Source organism: Mauremys mutica, chromosome 8 (genome assembly GCF_020497125.1).
Source record: "Mauremys mutica isolate MM-2020 ecotype Southern chromosome 8, ASM2049712v1, whole genome shotgun sequence".
Lineage (NCBI taxonomy): Eukaryota > Metazoa > Chordata > Testudines > Geoemydidae > Mauremys > Mauremys mutica.
Window position 1 is genome coordinate 24,756,067 of NC_059079.1, and position 22,183 is coordinate 24,778,249.

At 42.2% G+C, this 22,183-nt stretch overlaps 1 protein-coding gene across 3 annotated transcripts in view; it reads left to right on the top strand.

The window, feature by feature from the left end:
* Positions 1 to 22,183, top strand: part of GIPC2 (GIPC PDZ domain containing family member 2) — a 59,676-nt gene that overhangs the window by 27,994 nt on the left and 9,499 nt on the right. For all 3 annotated transcript variants that reach the window (XM_045028999.1, XM_045028997.1, XM_045028998.1), the window contains exons 3-5: positions 1,602 to 1,782; positions 17,704 to 17,813; positions 19,307 to 19,388. In XM_045028999.1, the coding sequence (XP_044884934.1) occupies positions 1,602 to 1,782; positions 17,704 to 17,813; positions 19,307 to 19,388 (373 nt within the window). The remainder of the gene's footprint in view (positions 1 to 1,601; positions 1,783 to 17,703; positions 17,814 to 19,306; positions 19,389 to 22,183) is intronic.

The following is a 22,183-nucleotide window of genomic DNA, read 5'->3' on the forward strand; positions in this document are numbered from 1 at the left end:
TTTCAGTCCCTGTCCTCCCTGGCAGGGACCCCATTCCTGTTTATCCCCCCTCCTTCCCACCCTAGCAGGGACCCTGAGTCTGCCTCAGCTGAGGAGTCTCCCCTCTCCACCCACACAATGCATGAGTTGAGTTCTCGGCAGATCCTCCTGTACTTCACTGGGACAAACTCCACGTGCACCAGGTCCAGGGCTGGCTCTAGACCCCGCCGGGAGGGCGGCAGTCGGCTCCGGTGGACCTCCCGCAGGCGTGCCTGTGGAGGGTCCGGTCGTCCGGTGGCTCCGGTGGACCTCCCGCAGGCGTGCCTGCAGGAGGTCCACTGGAGCCGCGGGACTGGCGACCGCCAGAGCGCCCCCCGCGGTGTGCCGCCCTGCTTGGGGCGGCGCAATTGCTAGAGCCACCCCTGACCAGGTCTCAACACCCATTGGCCCAGTCGCCCTTTTGTCTGGATGGAGGGGCAGCTGGGCTAAATTTGAGTTGTGTTGTGACCCCATGCGCCAGGTCACAATGCCACTTGTTGAAATTTGTCCCAGCTGACACTCCATTTGTATGGTCAAGCGTCTGGGTCAAATTTCAGTGGCATTTCAACCACACAGCCCAAGTGATTCTCTGAACTGCCCCGACAGCAGCCATACTGATTTAGTATGGGACCACTGCTTTATAAGGGGCTCCCGGTTCCATGAAAACCTTGGGGGAGGAAAATTGCCCCCCATTGGCACCACTGTCTGCTAGGGTAGGTGTTAAAATAGTAGTCAATAATATTTTATTTCCTATGTCGTCTTGTAAGCTGGATGAATGGATTTATTGAAAATAAACTCAGTTCTCACTGAAATAGTATGTATTTCAGGAGAGGATAGGAATAAATTGTATTATTATGTTATAGTTTCTCCACCGAAGTAAGGGAATGAAAGATGGGATTCATGCATAGAAAAATTAATACTACAACATATTTTTAATTCATATAAAAATTGAAATTTGAATTATAGTTCTAAATTCTGCCCCTAAAATGTTCTGATAATGCAAACGCTAGACATCTTTACATCCTTTGGGATTTTCTATCTTCTATAATTCATTCACCATAAGATGAAAAAAATACTAATTTCTGTTATAAAAGACATTTTATAAATTTTAGATGTTTTGTTTTCCATGAGATGTCCCATTAAGAACATTGATTTCATAACTTCATTGTTATCTCAGTGGAAATACTGTAATGTGTGTCTGTGGGGTGCACTGGAAGTGTGGGAACATATGGTGTACTGAGAGATGTGTGGCAATTTTAAACATACTGTTTATAGTACAAAACCTTTTAATAATCCAACATCTACTTAAAGTTCAGTTTAATTTCTAAAGCAGATTTCAAAATGCATTTTATGCCACATCTAAATGCGATTTTATGTTAAATGCATATTAAATATTTTTGAATGCTTGTCAAGGCATGGTACATGATAACCTCCTGTTCTGAATTCACTGTTGGAATAATAGGTGCAACTATATTGATATAATTAGAGTTTCACTCATCTGTAGCAGCAGTGAATTAGGTGCCACCTGTTTATTTTTCCACAATTTTGTTTCTAACTAATATAAATGCTTTTTTATCTGACAGCGTATTAAAGAAGACAGCCTTGTCGACCAAATCAAAACGATATGCGTGGGAGATCATATAGAATCTATAAATGGAAAAAATTTGGTGGGTTGTCGTCATTATGAAGTTGCCAACCTTTTAAAAGGACTGGAGAAGGGTCAGACATTTAAACTAACATTGATAGAGCCTATGAAAGCATTTGGTGAGTGACATGCATACTGTCCACCCCTTGTAACTGGAAATTGAAATACCATGCCTGCATTGTTTTGTTGTTTGTTTTTTCAAACACAGTGAAATTTATCCTAGGTAACCTAGTTGCCTAGAGGAGTTGAGGTGTTTTGTTTTTAAACTATAGGAAAACAAAGTTGAACTGGAAACCTTGAGGGTACCTTAAGATGTTAAAACGCTACCTATGGGAGGTGGTCTTTTGCTCAAGTTTCACTATAACTATAGTTCAGTTTCATTTGACTTGTGAGCTATATTCATTTTCAGTTTTTATTTTCTTGCAAATTTTCTTGGAATTTATCAGTGTTTATTACAATGGGTGAAAATCAGTGCAAAAAATTGACTTGACAGTTTTCTAGGTAAATATCAGTGTTACTACTGGGGGAATGGAGAACAGAAAAATATGCAACAAATAAAGAAAAGTAAGAGTATTGGAAGTAAAGGCAGTTTAATGCTGTGGTTTATTTCATGAACTGTACTTTAATGCATGCACATCTTCCTCTGCATTGCCTAACTTTAATTGACAGCCTCGTATTAACACTTATGCTAATTTATTATTAACATAAACACATCTACCTAGTGTATTGGATTTTCTTAACATAACCAGTATTTTCACATATTTGAGTGGTCTAAAATTCAGGTGAAAATTGTTTTTATAAAATAATAGTTTTTGTAAAACCCAGGATTTTTGGGGGTAAAAATTAGTAAAAAACCCAAAAACACAGAATCTTTTCTATGTTTCATGTATAGTCATGGGTTTGAACAAGACACAACTGTAGTCTAGTGCTCTGTGTGCATGTAGCGAGTGACTTTCTCTTGTGCCCAGAGTGACCCTAAACTTAATCAAGTCAATGTGTGGGTCTCTGAGGCTATTTTTATTAAATGTAGGTTGCTTCCTTGATCTTTCTGAAAATGGAAGTCATAGAATCATAGGACTGGAAGCGACCTTGAGAGGTCATCTAGTCCAGCAGGACTAAGTATTATCTAGACTGCCCCTGACAGGTGTTTGTCTAACCTGCTCTTAAAAATCTCCAATGATGGAGATTCCACAGCCTCCCTAATAGGGTTGCCAACTTTCTAATCACACAAAACCAAATATCCCTGCCTGCCCCCTTCCCCGCCTTGTCCCCAAGGCCAGGCCCCTGCTCACTCCATCCCCCCTCCCTCCCTCACTTTCACCAGGCAGGGGGTTGTGGTGCGGGGTGTGTGAAGACTCTGGCTGGGGGTGTGGGCTCTGTGGTGGGGCTGAAGATGAGGGGCTTGGGGTGCAGGAGAGGGATCAGATTGGGGCAGAGGGTTGGTGTGTGTGTATGGGGGGAGATATGGGCTGGGGGTACGGGCTCCAGGTCGGGCCAGAAATGAGAGGTTCAGGGTGCAGGAAAGAGCTCTGGGCTGGGGCAAGGGGTTAGGGTACTGAGAAGGTGAGGACTCCAGCTGAGAGTGCAGGCTCTGGGGTGGGGCTGGGGTTGAAGGGTTTGAGGTGCAGGGCTCTGGCCTGGGGTCAAGGCTTTTGGAGTGCAGGAGGGGGTGTGGACTCTGGCTGGGAGTGTAGGCTCTGGGGTAGGGTCTTGGATGAGGGGGTTGGAGTGCGGGGGGGGGAAGCTCAGGGCTGGGGCAGGGTGTTGGACGGATGCGGGGTGCAGGATCCGGGAGGGAATTTGGGTGTGGGAGGGGACTCTGGACTGGGGCAGGGGGTTGGGGTATGGAAGGGGGTTCGGAGTGCGGGGTCTAATCACCACCCAGGTCCAATCACCACCAACCTTCTTGGTGAAAATCGAAACAAAGAAGTCATTAAACACGTCTGCCATTTCCACATTTTCTGTTATTGTTTTTTCCCCTAACCTGTCCTTGGTCTTCCTTTGGCTTTTAATGTATTTGTAGAATGTTTTCTTGCTATCCTTTATGTCTCTAGCTAGTTTGATCTCGGTTTGTGCCTTTGCCTTTCTAATTTTTCCCCTACGTACTTGTGGTGTTTATATTCATCCTTTGTAATTTGACCTAGTTGCCACTTTTGTAGGACTTTTTTAAAATTTTTAGATCATTGAAGATCTCCTGGTTAAGCCGGGGTGGTCTCTTGCCATACTTCCTTTTCTCTTTGCCCTTAATGTCTCTTTGAAAAACTGCCAACTGTCTTCAATTGTTTTTCCTCTTAGACTTGCTTCCCATGGGATTTTACCTATCAACTCCCTCAGTTTGCTAAAGTCTGCTTTCTTGAAATCCATTGTCTTTATTTTGCTGGTCTCCCTACTACCATTCCTTATAATCATGAACTCTACCATTTCATGATCAGTTTCACCCAAGCTGCCTTCCACTTTGAAATTCTCAACCAGTTCCTCCCTATTTGTCAGAATCAAATCTAGAACAGCGTCTCCCCTAATAGCTTTCTCTACCTTCTGAAATAAAAAATTGTCTCCAGTACATTCCAAGAACTTGCTGGATAATCTGTGCCCTGTTGTATTATTTTCCCGACAGATGTCTGAATAGTTGAAGTCCCCTAACACCACCAAGTCCTGTGCTTTGGATGCTTTTGTTAGTTGTTTAAAAAAAGCCTCATCCACCTCTTCTTCCGGGTTTGGTGGTCTGTAGTAGACCCCTACCATGACATCACCCTTGTTTTTTACCCCTTTTATCCTTACTGAGAGACTTTCAACAAGTCTGTCTCCTGTTTCGATCTCAACCTCAGTCCAAGTATATACGTTTTTTATATATAAGGCAACACCTCCTCCATTTTTCCCTATGTGTCCTTCCTGAGAAAGCTGTACCCTTCTATACCATAATGAATGAAAGCTTCTTGCATTCAGCTCCTCTGAGCATTGTATCTGGAATGGTGAGTGCTTTCTGAAAGTTTGTCAGCAGTGCAGCTCACCGTAGGCTGGGTCACGTCAGTCCCATTGGGTGCTTGCCCCGAAACTCATCATCCTGCCCGTCCACACACATGCAGAATGGGTAGCGGGGTTGTTTTACAGAACACACTGATGGTATCTACACAGAGACTTTGTGATTCTTGCACTGGCTCAGGACTCCCCCCATTACCCTTCCAGGTCCTTGGGAATGCAATATGGTTGAGCTGTGCTGTCATGGTTTCCATACTGACAGCAGCCTTCGAACCTATTTAAAAGGGTTAGGGTTCCGCAATGTATATGTTTGCTACAGAAAAGATAATAGAGGCAGAGACTGAGATTCTCTAGTGTACCTGTTTACCTTGGTCTGCCTGTGCCCTGCTACCTCTCTGTGTGCATCTCTCACCCCATGGCAAACATCTGTGGGATATGAGGAAAGCATGTGACAATGCATCAAAGGCTATTAACCCATCTCTGCCCATGCAAGGAGGGAGCAGTGGCTCTTTATGAGAGAATTATTTATATCACTAATTATCTATGTATTATATTTTAACAAGCCATTGAAAATTAAACAGTATACATGTAGCTGAACATTTCAAAAAAGAAAAAAATATTTTCTAGTTTTTATTTCCATCATTTTATTCAAGATTTTCCCATAAACTTTTCTATATGATATTTTTCCATAATAGTAAATAATTCAAAATAAAATGTTGACAGATCATTGATAACCATTGGCATATGCACCCTGAACTCTGGGTTCTCCACCACTACCTCCGATTTCAGCAGCAAGTTGAAATATTTGTTTTCCAAGTCATTGTAATCTGTGACCAATCTAGGAAGACTGTAATGCACCAGTGTGGACACTTGGTGTCAGAATAACTGCAGTAATTAGACAGAATGAAAGAAACTGGAAGTGTGGTTTGTTTTTTTTTAAGCTTGGTGCTACAGCATGGTAAGAGAGGTGGGGGTATTACCTCTAAAAATATGTATATATTTAACAAATATATATATATTTGTTAATATTGCACATATATACTTAATAGTGATGCTAAGAATATAGAACATGTTGCAAATGGCAACATGGAAACAACTGATTTTGATATTCAAAATAATTAGTGCAATAGGGATGAGAAAAATCTTCTAGGATACTTCTTGCTCTAGACATGGGGATACTAGCAGATGTTGTTACTTGGAGAGGGGACACTTTCCCCTCCTCCTCTCAATATGTAAAAATGTTGTGTGTCCTATATAGATAATGTGTTTCTTTGAATTATTGTATTAGGAAATTAGTTTATGGAGGATTTTAAGGAGATATAAACCGCAAATGGAATTATATTCACAACAGCCCATTTGTTTCTGTTTTTTTAAAAAAACCATATAGCTCCAATATGTAGAAGAAATTGTGTCAACATAGCCTGAGTTCTTACCACGTGGAGCTAGCCTGGAACTTTAGGCATATCCCTGAGCAAGGGGCACTGTTTAAGCTGCATTACTCCAAGAATAGCTGCAGAAGGCATGGTGACTGGGAGTCACATCTCTGGCCTTGGCTTCACTTGTACTTTATACCGCAATAAAGCCTCCCAGAGCGCTCTACCTTACTCCCCGTCCACACTGGCAAGGCATGTAGAGCGCTCTGACTCCCTGGCTGGAGTGTTCCTGGTACTCCACCTCCAGGAGAGGATTAACAGCTGTTCATATTGGGTGAGACGCTGCTGCTGCAGCGTAAATGGGGAGTAAGGTTATTGCGCACTGATTGACCTCCAGAAACTCCCCATAATCCTTTTAACTGAAGTGTCCTCTCTTGTCTTTGTGTGAACTCCAGACGGGGAAGTGCATTTTAAAGCTCCGTTTTGGTGGCTGCTTATTAAAAAAAACAAACACACACCGCTACTGTTTGCTTTGAATGAGTGAGAGGCAGGCAGGGGGGCTCCGTTTGGAGTGCCGACACCTAATGTTTGCTTGAAGAGAGAGGCGGGAGGGATGGGGTCCATTTCGGTGAGCGGCTGCTTATCTGGTCTATGAGGAAAAAAACCAAACAGCTGCTGTTTGCTTTCAGTGAGTGAGAGAAGGGTGGGGGAGGGAGGGAAGGGGGTCGGAACTTACAAGGCAGCGTGCTGACACACTCTCAGCACCCCAAAAACCCACTCTCTCTCCCCCCACACTTCCTGTCACACTCCATCTCCCCCCATTTGAAAAGCACGTTGCAACCACTTGAATGCTGGGATAGCTGCCCATAATGCACCACTCCCAATGCAGCTGCAAGTGCTACAAATATGGCCATGCCAGCATGCTTTCAGCTCTCAGTGTGGACAGACTGGAGCGCTTTCCCTAGTGTGCTCTCCGAAGGCTAGTTTAACTTAAAGCGCTCTACAGCTGCAAGTCCTGCTTACTCCTTACTCCCAGGGGGTGAAGAAAGAAGAAGAATTTACCAGCTGCACCTCCTCTTCCCCTGCAAACACACACACCTTGGCTCAGTTATTCTGGCTAGTGAGTAGGGGTATGATGGACCCAAAAGGTTTGCTCATTTCCCCACCACTGTGCCCCCATTCCCCATCCAGGAGTGCTGCTCAGGAGAAGCAGTAAGCTAGGCAAACGGGTAGCCTGAGTAAGAAAGGGGTTCTTGCTCTCCCTTGGGTAGGCATGTGATCTGCGTCACAACCTAGCCCTCTATGAAATGTTTTGGCATCAACAGAAGCTAATTGGAGGATGTATAGCACAATTTTTAAACTCTGAATAGTGATAGAATTAATAAAAAGGCCCTGTTCTGGCCAGTATAACTTAACAGGCAGTTTGGCCAAAATGTTGGGTGCCTGTTGCAAATGTACAATAACTATATACGTCACATCACGAGTAAAGATACTACTGGTGGTAGAGCTAATGTAGGTGTATCCTTCGTCAGGAATGAGAATTTGAAATCTTTCTTGTTAAAGAGAATTTAACTTCCCCCTTGTTACTGCACCATGAGCACAAAAACTATACAGAGGGTTAAACAAATGTGAGTATTAGAGACTGTACAGCATCAGTTTATTAAAATGAGATACAGTAAAATTAGTGTTTTGAAAAGTGAATTTTAAATTTGAAAAGAAGTAGAAATTCTCCTCACATAATCTGACTCTATAGACTAATAAAGCAACCAACTGGAACCCATCTGAATAAAATGAATGTAAAATACTAAAGATTCATCTTTTTAAAAGCAAGATTATTAAGAAAATGTCATGGACAGGGAATTCTTTTGAGGGGTAATTCTGGAAGGATAATGATCAATTTTAAAGGCTTTAGACTACAAAATTCCTGGGTACTATGACTCTACTTTTGCATTTGGAATTATATTTTAATTATATTACAACTTCTTACAATCCCATCCAATTATGTATTTTTCCACTCTAGTTCCTCATATAATACAGTACATGAGTAATAGTGCTAAAGTGAATAATGCATCTCTTTAGAACACTGGTCACTAATTTTATGAAGCAGTTTTCAAGACAATATGCAAATAGGCTGTTTTTCTTAAAATTAATAACCAAGTTGTTGTGTTTTCCCTATGCATGAGCATATAATAGCATGGATGAAAAGTCAGGCATAAAGTGACAGTGTAACGCTCCCAATGGAAAGAATTAAAGTAATGCAGCTTATTAAAGTAATACAAGACTTTTTAAAAACTTCTGTAAAGAAGAGTAAAATACATTTTGGATTACTTTCTAGATAGACACCAATGCTTTTTTTTAATTTTTTTTTATTTTTACTATATCTTATATTTTATTAGCTCAGTCATATGCTGAAATAATTTATCTTGAAACAGACAGATTTTTAATAACTGAAGAAAGGATTTCTTAGTAATAAGTGTGTGACGGGGGTCCTAGTGGGGGCCAACTATGGTCACTCAATTAGGGTGAACTGCAAAGAATGGGGCGGACAATCCCCATAAAGCTAGTGGATATTCCAGTACGTAGATTTACCAAGCCAGTATACAACAGCTTCTTAATTACCTTACTAGTTATTCAGAAGTCAAACAACACAGTTCCCTTAAAGTGATCCAGCCTCAGGCCTGCATCCAGGTACATACATCAAATATGATGAAAAATTTTGTAAACCTTATTTCATCATGTAAAAGAAAAGGTTCTGCCAATCCCAAAAGATTGGACACTATTACCTCCCAGGTTAACAAATGTTTCAGATCTTACCCAAATACATGCTACAGCCGATTCTTAATAACTAAAATCTAAAGGTTTATAAAAAGAAAGAAGGGTGAGAGTTAAAATTGGTTAAGGAATCGATTACAGTAATGGCAAAGTTCTTGCCTCAGGCTTACAGCAGTGATGGAATAAACTGCCGGCTTAAGTCAAGTCTCTGGAGTACATCCACAGTTGGGATGGGTCATTCAGTCCATCGTTCAGAGCTTCAGTTTGTAGCAAAGCTCCTCCACAGGTAAGAAGCAGGATTGAAGACCAAATGGAGAAGATGCAGCTGCTTTTTATAGTCTTTTGCCATGCAGCCTGTGCTTCCTTTGTTCCAAACACAAGCTGCCCAGCACATGGCTTGGAAGGCTTAGAGTTTTGTCCATGGGCATGTCCCTGCATGCCTTGCTGAGTCAGAAGGTGTTATCTGCCTTCTCTCAATGAGTCAGTTGTATAGCTGATGGTCCTTAATGGGCCATCAAGCAGGCTAGGCAGTGCTAATGCCAAACTGTCTGGGGGTGTCACCCAGAAGCATAGCACAAGTTTGAAATACAGACATACATACATATCTATAACTCATAATACAAAGGTGATACAAACATTTAAACAAGATTATCACATCTGGCAAATTATAACATTTTTTTGCAGGTATCTTACATGGCATATCTGGTTGATTACTTCATGGGTGTTACCCCAGGAGCAAACATTTGAAATCCAGGTATAGAGCCAATACTTACAACTGTAAATACAAAAATGATACATGCATACAGATAGCATAATCATAACCAGCAAATCGTAACCTTTTCATAGACATCTTACTTGACAACCTTTGTACAGTATTTGCTGCTAATATATAACAGTGGTTGCAACAATTATCTATATGGTCATATTTTAATTAGATAACGTCACAAAGTGTTATCTGGAAATTGTGTAGTCTGATGCATCAACATTTATTCAGAATGTTTGTAAAATTATTTCTACAGTAATTAAAAAAATTAAAATCCACTGTTCTGGATAGTTCAATCTCATTTGAAACAGTCATTTAATATTTTACAATGTGTAATATAAAGTTAGTGAATGGATTTGGTGTTCATGAAAGGTTCCATGTGACAATTCTATATGCAGTTCAGACCTGTAAAACCCCTGCTATTCATTTCTGAGACTTTCTTAAATAGATTATGAGTTGTGGAAAAGTTTGTAGTATGCATAAATGAGGACTAGGAGTCAGAGTACCATTTTTACTTGTGACCTGAATGCTGTACTTAAGTTTCCAGAAGCAAAAGGCTAATGTAAGCCTACACTGCCACCTACTCTCAATATACAGTATTTATTTTGAGATTAGATAGCTACTGTATCTTCTCCTAACTTGGATTTCTAGCTAGTTCAGAGACAGTGTTTTTCTATTTTATTTTGTCATGAATATAGTATGTGCAGCATTGAACTAAGTACTGTACCTGTAATGAACTAATTTAACACAGAACTAATGCTGTGTATATATACTGTATCATATTTTGTGTGTGTATAGATATTCCCAAACAAAGAACCTTCATTAACTCAGAGTTAAGATTTGTCAAGTACATTTTCTTATAATATAAACATTAAAAAGCAAAGCTAATGTAACATTCATACCTGAAACAGTATAAAGCATTAGTCTGCTACAATCATGGCACAGCTGCTCCAGTCTTGCAGCTGATAGCACATGGACAGACTGCAAGTGACTCTTAATTAACAGTTTAAAACAGACTCCACATGAATCAGGAGTAAAACAGAAGAAGAACAAGACAGTGATAATGGGCCACAGTTTGGCAGTTCTGAATTTTAAGCTGCTGGGATACTTTTTCAGCATATTCTCCTAGCTCCCATCAAACAAAGGAATGAACTGGTGGGTAGATTATTTCCAGATTAAGACGATAGGAAGTCCGTTTTTGTACAATCAGCTCTGTGACACCCACATCAGTCAACAGATTAAGGCCAGTTCAGCTGCTTATGGGTTGACAGATCAGAACAATGCAACCAACCTTACAGATAAAATTCTATCCTAAGTGGCACTGCCACTGTGAGGCTGAGACATGCCACGTCTAAGAGGCACGCGGCCCATCAGGGAATCCGCTGACGGGCTGGGATGGTTTGTTTACCTGCAGCGTCCACAGGTTCAGCCAATCGCAGCATCCACTGGCCATGGTTTGCTGTTGCAGGTCAATGGGGGTTGCGGGAAGTGGTGTGGGCTGAGGGATGTGCTGGCCGCTGCTTCAAGTCGCTCCCATTGACCTGGAATGGTGAACCGCAGCTAGTGGGAGCTGCGATTGGCCGAACCTGTGGATTCTGCTGGTAAACAAACCGTCCAGGTTCGCCAGCAGATTTCTGTAATGGGCTGTGTGCCAAAGGTTGCCAATTCCTGTTATAGATGGTCAGCTGGAGTTGGACTTGCAGATCAAAGATCAGTGAAAGGAGGCCAAAGACACTCCAAGAGACTGTGGAGTTTGCCACAGAACTTGCCTCTTTTCTTGCAATTATGCACCAGAAGAGGAAGCAGCTGCTAGTGAGGAAGATAGAAGCTGGTCACCATGAGTAGGGCCCTACCAAATTCACGGTACATTTTGGTCAATTTCACAGTCAGAGGATTTAAAAAATTGTAAATTTTATGATTTCAGATATTTAAATCTGAAATTTCACAGTGTTGTAATTGTAGAGGTCCTGACCCAAAAAGGAATTGGAGGGAGACGGGGTTTACAAGGTTAATTGTAAGGCGCTGCTGGCGATGGTGTTGCCCTCAGAGCTAGGCAACTGGAGAGCGGGGGCTGCTGGCCGGGAGCCCAGCTCTGAAGGCAGAGCCACCACCAGTAGCAGAGCTGGGCCCTCAGTCATCAGTCTCAGTCAGCAGATCCGCCCAGCTCTGAAGGAAGCAGCGCAGAAGTAAGGGTGATATGGTATGGTATTGCAACCCTTATTTCTGCGCTGCTGCTGGTGGAGTGCTGCCTTCAGAGCTGGGCACCCAGCCAACAGCCGCCACTTCCCAGCTGCCTCATTCTAAAGGCAGTGCAGAATTAAGGGTGGCAATACTCTGACCCCCCTGCAAATCCCTTTTGGATCAGGACCCCCAAATTGAGAAATGCTGGACTCCCCTGTGAAATCTGTATAGTATAGGGTAAAAGTACGCAAAAGGCCAGATTTCACGGTCCATTATGTGTTTTTTATGGCTGTGAATTTGATAGGGCCCTAACCATGAGTCCTGTAAGTACAGCTCTGTGTCTAATATGTATGATGAAAGAGGGGATTCTAATCTGGCTCAAGACTGTATTGAATGATTAGAACAGATGATAAATCTGGTCGGTAAAACAAAGGAAATTGGCATTAATGCAAAAATTAAAGGAAACAGTTCAGTTAAATGCTGGTACCATGACAAATCTGGCCACAAAAAGAAGGACTTCTATAAATTTAAGGCTGGCCAGGACAGACTGTTGAAGATGTCTAGTGAAAGCTTCTTTCTCTCAGTTTGGGAGATGGGGGAGCACTAAACTGAAGGTGGCCAATTTGAAACTGAACTCCAAGAAATGTGAATTATTTCAAAAAGAGGCAATGTACCTTGGGCACACAATTGGTGAGGAGGGAATTTCCACTGTCCCTCCTTCACCCCACCCACCAAAAGAGACTGTACAGAGCTTACCAACTTCCCAGACCCACTCAGATGTGTAAAGTTTTACAGGGCTCTTCTCCTATCACAGAAGGATCATTTATGGGTTTGCCAATATTGCAAAACCACTGCATAGGATGGGTGAGAAAGGGAAGCCACTTCAGTGGCCAGCAGAGTGTGATGTAGCATTTTCAGAGTTGAATCAGGCTCTTAGCCTGTACATGTTTCAAAACCCCTTTCATATTGGACACAGATGCTAGTGCTTTGGTTTGGGGGCAATATTGACACAAGAACTCCAGAGACTTGAGAGGGTGGTACCTTCTTGCTGCGGGAGTCTGAGTTTTGAGAGAAATTATTGCAACACCTGATAGGAACTCCAACCTCATTCTGTACATGTTGTAAGTTTGGAGATGCTTCTTCCTCACTATCAGCCTCAGTCGGTGCTTAATTTGTAATGAAGGAGGTGCCGGGGCTCAAGTAATTTTTTTACATTCATAACTAATGCAGCAATCCCAGTTGTATAAAATTTTTCAGTTGTATACTTTGTATACTCAGTTGTTTGCTTGCTTGGATATAACCTATAAGCAGCAGAATTGCATCAGAGAGTAGGATTAAGGAAGAAAAGAATACTGACGATATGCTAAGCCTTTAAAACAAACTGCATCATAGCTGACTGTAAGCATTCCTAGCAGGAGCGGCTCTAGCTTTTTTGCTGCTCTAAGCACGGCAGGCAGGCTGCCTTCGGTGGCTTGCCTGCGGGAGGTCCCCAGTCCCACGGATTCGGCGGCTTGCCTGCGGGAGGTCCGCTGGTTCCGCAGATTCGGTAGCAATTCGGCGGTGGGTACGCCGAAGCCGCGAGACCGACGGACCTCCTGCAGGCATGCCGCTGAAGGCAGCCTGACCACTTCAGGCCCTTGGAGCGCTGGTGCCTGGAGCCACCACTGATTCCTGGGTTACATTCCAATGGTTAAATCTATAGAATGTTTTCATCACTATTTGTATGGGAGGAGGGTTACGGTCAGGACAGAGCATGCTTCCCTGCAATGGCTTTTTAGATTCAGGAGTGCTGAGGGACAGTTTGCTAGGTAGTTGGAGAACTGCAGTGCTATGATTTCACAAACACACGCAGGCCTGGTCATAAGCATGTTAATGCTGATGCCTTGTCCAGCTGGCCTTGTTGGGAGGCTAATTGCAAACACTGCCCCAAGCAGAAGAGCCAGGAGTTAGTTTCTCAGGAGGATGGGTGTGCTGCTTTACTTCTAATTTGCAGACGTGTCCATGCTCCTGGCTCATCCTCTAGAATAATGGCGATGGGTGCCCCAGAATGGATCCCAGAGCAACTAAAATCTTCCCAAAGAGATGACCCTGTTATCAGGATAGCGTGTGATTGGAAAAATCAACTGGAAAGTTGATTTTAGCCACCCTGGACTGTACTGTCAACCAGACATGCCAAACCCGGGAAAAAAACACAGAAATTGGGCTTGGTTTTGGTTTAATTGGCTTGCGAGTTGTTTTTTGGCTTGTTGCTTGTTGTAGCTTGTTGCTTTTTTTTGATTGGCTCCCAGCAAGCAAGGGCAAGGGGCAAGCAGGGGCCAGGGATGGGAGCAAGTCAGGGGTGCACAGCAGGCCCACCACAGTCCCAGACTGCACGCCGGGGGATCTAGTCACATAGAGCATTGGGGTTCTTAGGGATTGGCTTGTTTTGGCCTTGTTTTGAAATAGGATTAGCTTGATTTTTGTCTTATTGTGAAAGTCGGGGTGCTTATTTACTACGTGAAAGTTGGCAACTGTGGAGTCAACTCATAATACCACAGTAAAAGCTTTCTGGACACAGTAGGAAAACTTGGAATTTAAAGATGAAATATTGTATAGGAGCTGGCATAGGTGCTGGAACTAGGGATGCTGGGATGTTGCCGTACCCTCTGGCTTGAAGTGGTTTCCATCATATACAGAGTTAACAGTTTGGTTCTATGGCTCTCATTACCCCTGGGAGATGAGATAAACTATTGGGTGATGGATATAGGTACTAGCTATTTGTACCAGATACATTAGAAAAGGTGATTCTGAGGTTGTGTCATGATTTTAAAACTGCTGGACATTTTGGGGTTGCAGAAACCTTAGCTAAGGTCAGGGAGAATTTCTGTTGGGTAGAATGCAGGCTGGGTTTATAAAATTGGTGCAGGAAATACAATGCTTGCATTATAAAGAAGGGCCCCCTAAAACTGGGAGAGCTGCTTTGCAGCAGTATCTTGTGGGGTATCTGGTAATCAATAGTGGCTGGTAGCTATGGACCGCTTCACAGAATGGCCTGAGGCTTATCCAATAAGAAATCAAGAAGTTGTAATAGTATTAGGGGTCCTAGTGAATTAATTTTTACCAGATTTGGGGTCCCGGGTGAGTTTCACACAGATCAAGGGAAACTTTGAATCCAGTGTTTAAACAGATTTGTAAGATTCTAAGGATCCACAAAATTCTCACACCACAGCACACCCAGAATCTAATGGGATGGTAGAAGGATGCAATAGGACTCTGTGGGGTTCAGCTGGCTACTTTGGGAGAGCAGTACCAAACAGAGTGGAACTAGCAAAAATCCCATTCCTTTTGATAGTTTATAGGATAGCCGTCATTGAGTACCCTAAGATTTCTCACGTTTGGGCATAAGCTAAGGACGGCAGAAAATTTCTTGTATGGAGTTCCTGAAGAGGAACAAATGGATTGAAACCATTTGGACTATGTAAAAGCCCTACAATCCAAAAATGAAAAAGTTCAAACCTTTGCTAAGGAAAAGTTGATAGCCTCTGATAAGATAAAAAGTTTGTATTATGTAAGTTCATATGGGGAAACTTTTAAAAAGAGGGGACCTGGTCTGGTTACACAATCCTAGAAGAAAGGAGGGTAGGAGCCCTAAATTGGATAAACCTTGGGAGGCACCCTATACAATACTGGCCCAAATAAATAAAGTGGTGTACAGGAACCAGTTGGGTCCCAGGACTAAACATAGTTACCTATAAGGACCATTTGAGAAGATACCAGGGGAACAAAATTTCAGGTTGGCTGCTTCCTGAATCTGAGGTTATAGCTGTGGAAGGTAAGGCTGGAAAAGTTGTTACAGAGGTGAATGCCCCACTAAAACAAAATGTGCAGGGACTGTCTCAGTTTACAAATTTCACAAAAACAATCAGGGACTGATTGAAAGGAAACCTGGGAAGAGAAAACCCCAAAGAGATTTGGGTGGGAATAAAATTCTTTTGGGGATGATGATGTGAAAACATCTTGATAGAAAACACTGTACATATGTAAATAATCAACCTTGTATAATTTTTAATTTATTTCTTTTCTTTCTGTTTGGGATGGGTTATTGGATATCGCCATTTTAGGCTTCACTGGGAAGATAACCAAAGCTGAGTTGAGGGTGGGGGTGTTCCAAGCTGGGGAAGTCATGTTATGGGTTGAGTTAAAATGTCCTGGAGATTGATAGGTGTGAACTCGCCCTTCAGTTAACATAATTGTAAACACAAGCCCCCACCTAAGAAAAAGAAGTGTGTGAATCTGCCCAAGTGCTTTTTCCCCCTGGTAAGTGTGGAGGAGGAGGAGGGAAGGCAGAGCACAGAGAAATCAGAACAGAGGGTGACCTGGTGACCACAGTGTGGCCCTGGAAAAAACTTAGAATGAGATCCCTTGGGTCTGTTGGTGACAGAGGCTTGGAGCTATAAACTAAGAAACTGCTCCTTTTGTTCTTGATTCTGAGTTTGGAGAATTAGGACTTTGTACATAACAAGATTGCATCAAAGAAAATACCAGACTCCATCAATTTCTACTTCCAAATGGAACATCCCCAGGCTCTGAACTTTGTAGCCCCTTTTTGAGCTGAGAGGCTAGTCAATGTAATCCTGGAAAAAAGCTAAACCTGTTGAGCAGGGATCTACCTCTTAGTGTGGACCACAATGCAGGATTGAAGTCCATGAGAATTCTGCCTGAGTAAAAACTGCATGATTTTTACCAATTCCCAATACTATTTAGTAGCAAAGAATCCTGTGGCACCTTATAGACTAACAGACGTTTTGCAGCATGAGCTTTCGTGGGTGAATACCCACTTCTTTGGATGCAAGCAGTGGAAATTTCCAGGGGCAGGTGTATATATAAGCAAGCAAGAAGCAAGCTAGAGATAACGAGGTTAGATCAATCAGGGAGGATGAGGCCCTGTTCCAGCAGTTGAGGTGTGAAAACCAAGGGAGGAGAAACTGGTTCTGTAATTGGCAAGCCATTCACAGTCTTTGTTTAGTCCTGAGCTGATGGTGTTAAATTTGCAGATGAACTGGAGCTCAGCAGTTTCTCTTTGAAGTCTGGTCCTAAAGTTTTTTTGCTGTAGGATGGCCACCTTAAGATCTGCTATTGTGTGGCCAGGGAGGTTGAAGTGTTCTCCTACAGGTTTTTGTATATTGCCATTCCTAATGTCTGATTTGTGTCCATTTATCCTTTTCCTTAGAGAGATAATTTGTTAGTCTTTAAGGTGCCACAAGTACTCCTGTTCTTTTTGCTGAGCTCCAGTTCATCTGCAAATTTAACACCATCAGCTCAGGACTAAACAAAGACTGTGAATGGCTTGCCAATTACAGAACCAGTTTCTCCTCCCTTGGTTTTCACACCTCAACTGCTGGAACAGGGCCTCATCCTCCCTGATTGATCTAACCTCGTTATCTCTAGCTTGATTCTTGCTTGCTTATATATACACCTGCCCCTGGAAATTTCCACTGCTTGCATCCGAAGAAGTGGGTATTCACCCACGAAAGCTCATGTTGCAAAACGTCTGTTAGTCTATAAGGTGCCACAGGATTCTTTGCTACTTCTACAGAACCAGACTAACACGGCTACCCCTCTGATACAATACTATTTAATGAATAATGATTTGCTCTAGAATAGAGAACTAAATTTATGCAAATATGCACAAACATAATAGAATGAACTATGCCTACATAGATTCATTTTTCAAAGGAGAGTCTTAATTTTGTTGCACAGTAATTTCTTTGTGCTTGTAAAGCATCTGAGTAGGATTCCACAAAGGCTGAGGGGTCCAGGGTAGTGACTCTTAATGCACAATTGGGGCCCAAGTTATATCTAAAATACTGTTGTTATAAATTCAAGTTGCTCTACATTTTACATAGACCTAAAAGCTGAAGCTACTGAGTCAGCTAAAGCATATTTATTTAATTCTAATTAAATGGTACATTTAACAGTTGTACTTTTGTTTTTAGAAATGATTGAACCAAGGTTAAAAAGTGGAACTCTATCAGAGGCTAAAATCTCCAAGGGAAGAGAAACACTTCGATTGAGATCCAAAGGTCCTGCCATTGTGGAGGAAGTGGTATGTTTACACTGGGGTAATAATTAGAGCATTTGAAACTTTTAGCATCTGTTAAATTTATGCAAAACATCAGATTTATCTTCAGCAAAGTTTATGTGGCAAAACCAGCACAGCAAAATCGCAGTGTTTCTAACTTTGTTAAATGTCACTAAAAGTTTGTTTAAAGCTACATTCAGTATTGATGTAAGAAATAAAAATAGTTGGTAATGGAACAAGGTGGCTTATTAGGATATGTGTAATATTTATAGAAATAAATTTAAAGCCAGGTTATTCAGATCAATGCTGTGAACTCTCGTGATTTTATTACAGGTCTCACAATATTTATTTCCCCTACTCCCCACCGCCCTTTCCCCTTCTCCCCGCCAGTTCTTGGAGGCATACGATTATGTGAGAATTTCAACTTGAATTTTAACAAAACAGTTTCTAAACCTGGTGGCTATGGAGAAAATCTAGAAAATATGAACCCCAACAGCTCAGAGTCCATAAGGCAAATAAAAAGTTTCCAAAATGTATTACTTAATAAACCATTATTTTTTAAGATAATTGTGATTTTAATTTTAAGTCTGACTCATGATTTTAGAATGCTTGGAGTCTGCAATACAGATACTTATATATACTGTGCAAATATCTGACACTTGAAATCATTCAGAGATTAGATTGTTTTGTGTTTGTATGGCACATAACACAACGAATAGGTCAATGAACAGGACTCCTCGGTGCTAGAGGTGGTAGTAATATTAATAATAAGTTTCAGTAATAAATGTATTCGCATCCTTTATCTGGAGTTTATAGGAATATCAAATTATCTTTGACCAAGGAAACATCTTTCTGCATTAACCTTCTTCGCTTTCAGTTATTATAGCTTATTACTGATAACTCAAAACGTGAAAGATGGCTGCATCTTTTGGCATTTGTCAGGGAAGTGAAAGGCATATCACATGTGTTTTCCAGCCATATAATAAGCTATCAATGGCACATCTTAGCCAAAAAGTAGGTGAGTGTCACACGGCTGGCCCTTTAAGAGGAGTCAGATGCCCTGCCTACTTGCAACAGGCTCTGCTGAAGGGAAGGAGCCAGCGCAGCTTTGCCTGGGTCTAGCTAACTGCCTAAGTAGCTGACTCCCCTTAAAGGGCTAGCTCTGTGACAGTGAATGACATGCTTCTCACTTCATTGATATGCATGCCCAAAATGCTGAATCCCCCTGTCAGGTGGAGGGAACTGAAATTTATATCTTCTGTTCTACTTGTGCAGAGTCACCAGGAAGTCAGATGTTTCTCACTAACTGTATCGTACTGCTATTTCACCCTAGACTTCTTTGGCGTGGGGTGGGGGTGGAGGATAAATCTTAACCAAAACATTAAGATAGAAGATTTGCTTGCAATTTATTAAACAAAAAAAATGGAATAAATCAGATCCTAAATGCAAAATCTGGATTAATTTGGGTGTCTTATATGTTTAGGATTTAAACTCTTAAGTGTTTTGTTTCCATAAAGCCCTCTGAAATTGAAGAAAAAGCAATAAAAAAAGTAGATGACCTTCTTGAAACGTACATGGGAATAAGAGATATTGAACTAGGTGAGTATTTAATTAATGTATTTAGCACTGCTATTTGATTAAATCGTATTCCTCTACTTTGTTGTTGTAATTAATCCTTATCTAATCCTCTCTCTTCTATGCAATGTGTATATGTAGTTGTGTGCATTATTGGATAGTGTGCATTGTTGCTCTGATTTACATCCTTCAGTGGTCAAACATAAGTGTCAAGGGCCAGTGGTAAAAACCAGGCAGCAAAAACAGAGTTTTATCTTTGTTATGCTATTACACAGCTCTAAGCACCTAAGATTCCTTAGCTGTGGAAAGATTATCAGCTGTCACAAATCTCTTGAATCAATATGTAATTTCATTTTCATACACTGACTATAAATGTGATAAGTTGCCCATGGAAATGAAATATGAGGAAAGGATTCATTCAACTAGGAATTTCACTCATTACTTATCCCAGATTAGCTGAAAATACAAATCACCACAAGTATGATAGTTTTCAACAGACAAATGATTAAAAGCTTTATCATTGACCCCCGCCCGCATTCTGTTCTGTTCTCCAGGGGCTTTTGATGTCAGATAATATTGCTATTCAATCTCCATTAAACTGACATCTTCCATAGTGTGATTGTGTTTAGAATGCAATGCTCCTAATTTTAATTCAGAGGTTTAAAAAAGAAATGATAAAGTAGCATCCATTATAAAAAATAATGAAGTAAAATAAGATCAAGCCATAATATTTGTCCAGTTAAGCATCTTGTACAGTGTAAAGTTTCAAGAATGACTAAAAGTACATAGAAATATCTAAATAGGTACAATGCTTTAAGCTCAGTGGCAATGCAATTTGGCCGGTAGTGTTAGGGGAACATTTTCAAAGACACAAAGGCCCATTAGACTCCCACCGGCAATTATGCATGTAACTCATTTGTGCCTTTGAAAATCTGTCCTGTATACCATTTTACTAGAGTTCCACTCGGGTCTGGGCAGAATGTGTCGCAGAATTTGGAAACGCATTGCCCTTAACAATTTTAAGGGCACAATGGAAACTGAGCCAATAGACTCTGCTTCTTATTTAAAAACGAATGAGCCAGTGAAGGCCTCCACAAATGATTCTAACACCGATACTGGTAAGTGAACGGAAACTGCTCTTTGATTGGTGGGGCAAGAGAGACTTCTCCCTGAACAATGACAATGAAGGCTGCTTACAGGATCGTTCCTCTAAAGCTGAAGTCTGGGACACAGGGGGCTATCTGGGACTCTTTCTTCTATCCTGGTGATGGTTGGATCATGGAAGACTGCTCCTGCTACCAAAGAGGACAGAAGAGGATGGGAAGCCTATGTCAATAGAACCTAATCCCAGAAGAGCTCTTCTGCTACTGATGGAAAGTTCATGACAAAAATGACTTCCTTTCCAACTTGGGATCTTTTCTCCAGTGCTTATGGGAAATCACCCTGTCCTTCAGAATCACTTATCTATTAGTATGTCTCAGGATGCTGTACTTGGTCCCTTCTTCTGCTCCTTTAGTATCCTCTCCAGCACTTCAGGCAACCTCATCTGTCCTCTCTGCCTCTGTTCAGATTATTCCTAAATCTACTTTTCAACCCTTTACCTCCACCCAGGGGTTGTTCTACGTTTTTGGCCGCCCCAAGCAGTCATGCCCGGGAGGCGCCCCGGAGCCGCGGGAGCAGCGGACCTCTTGCGGGCATGACTGCGGAGGGTCCGCTGGTCGCGCGGCTCGGCTGGACCTCCCGCAGCTGCGGACGGTTTGCAGGTCCGGCGGCTCCGCTGGAGCTGCCGCAGTCATGCCTGCGGGAGGTCCAGCCGAGCCGCGGGACCAGCGAACCGTCCGCAGTCATGCCTGCGGGAGGTCCACTGGAGCCGCGGGACGAGCACCCCTTCCGCAGTCATGCCTGCGTCAGGTCCGGTCGTCCCGGGGCTCCGGTGGACCTCCCGCAGGCATGACTGCGGCAGGTTCGCCGGCCCAGCCTGCCGCCCCCCCGGGAAAGGGCCGCCCCACGCGCATGCTTGCCGCGCTGGGGTCTAGAGCCGGCCCTGCCTCCACCCCTGTCTCCAGTCTCATATCTCTAAACATCTCTGACATGTCTGTTGGGATGTCTCACCACTGTCTCAACTCTGCCCAGAACTTCCATCCAGTTCTTATCCTTCCACCATCTCTCTTCTTTATCGCAATTGACAGTTCTACTCTTCTTACTTTCTCCAAGGCTTGCAACCCTGTGGTCCTAGAATCATAGAAATGTTGGGCTGGAAGGAACCTCAAGAAGTCATCTAGTCCATCCCAGCCATGCTGAGTCAGAATTAAGTACAACCTAGGCTGTTCTTGATAAGTATTTTTCTAACCTGTTCTTGAAAACCTCCACTGGGATTTCACAACTTCCTTAGGTAACCTATATCAGTGCTTAACTATCCTTATTGATAGAAAGTTTTTCCTATATCTAACCTAAATCTTCCTTGCTGCAAACTAAACTGATTACTTCTTGTCCTACCTTCAGTGGACATGGAGAAAAATTGATCTTTATAACAACCTTTTACATATTTGAAGACTGTTATCATGTTCCTCCTCAGCCTTCTCTTCTCTAGACTGAACTTCCCCATTTCTTTCAACATGTCCTCACAGGACAAGTTTTCTAAATCTCATATAATTTGTGTTGCTATCCCCTGGACTCTCTACAGTTTGGTCACATCTTTTTTAATATGTGGGGCCCAAAACTGGACACAGTACTCCAGCTGAGGCTTCAGCGGTGCCGAGCAGAGTGTAACAATTACCTCCTATGTGTTACATATGCCACTCCTGTTAATACATTGCAGG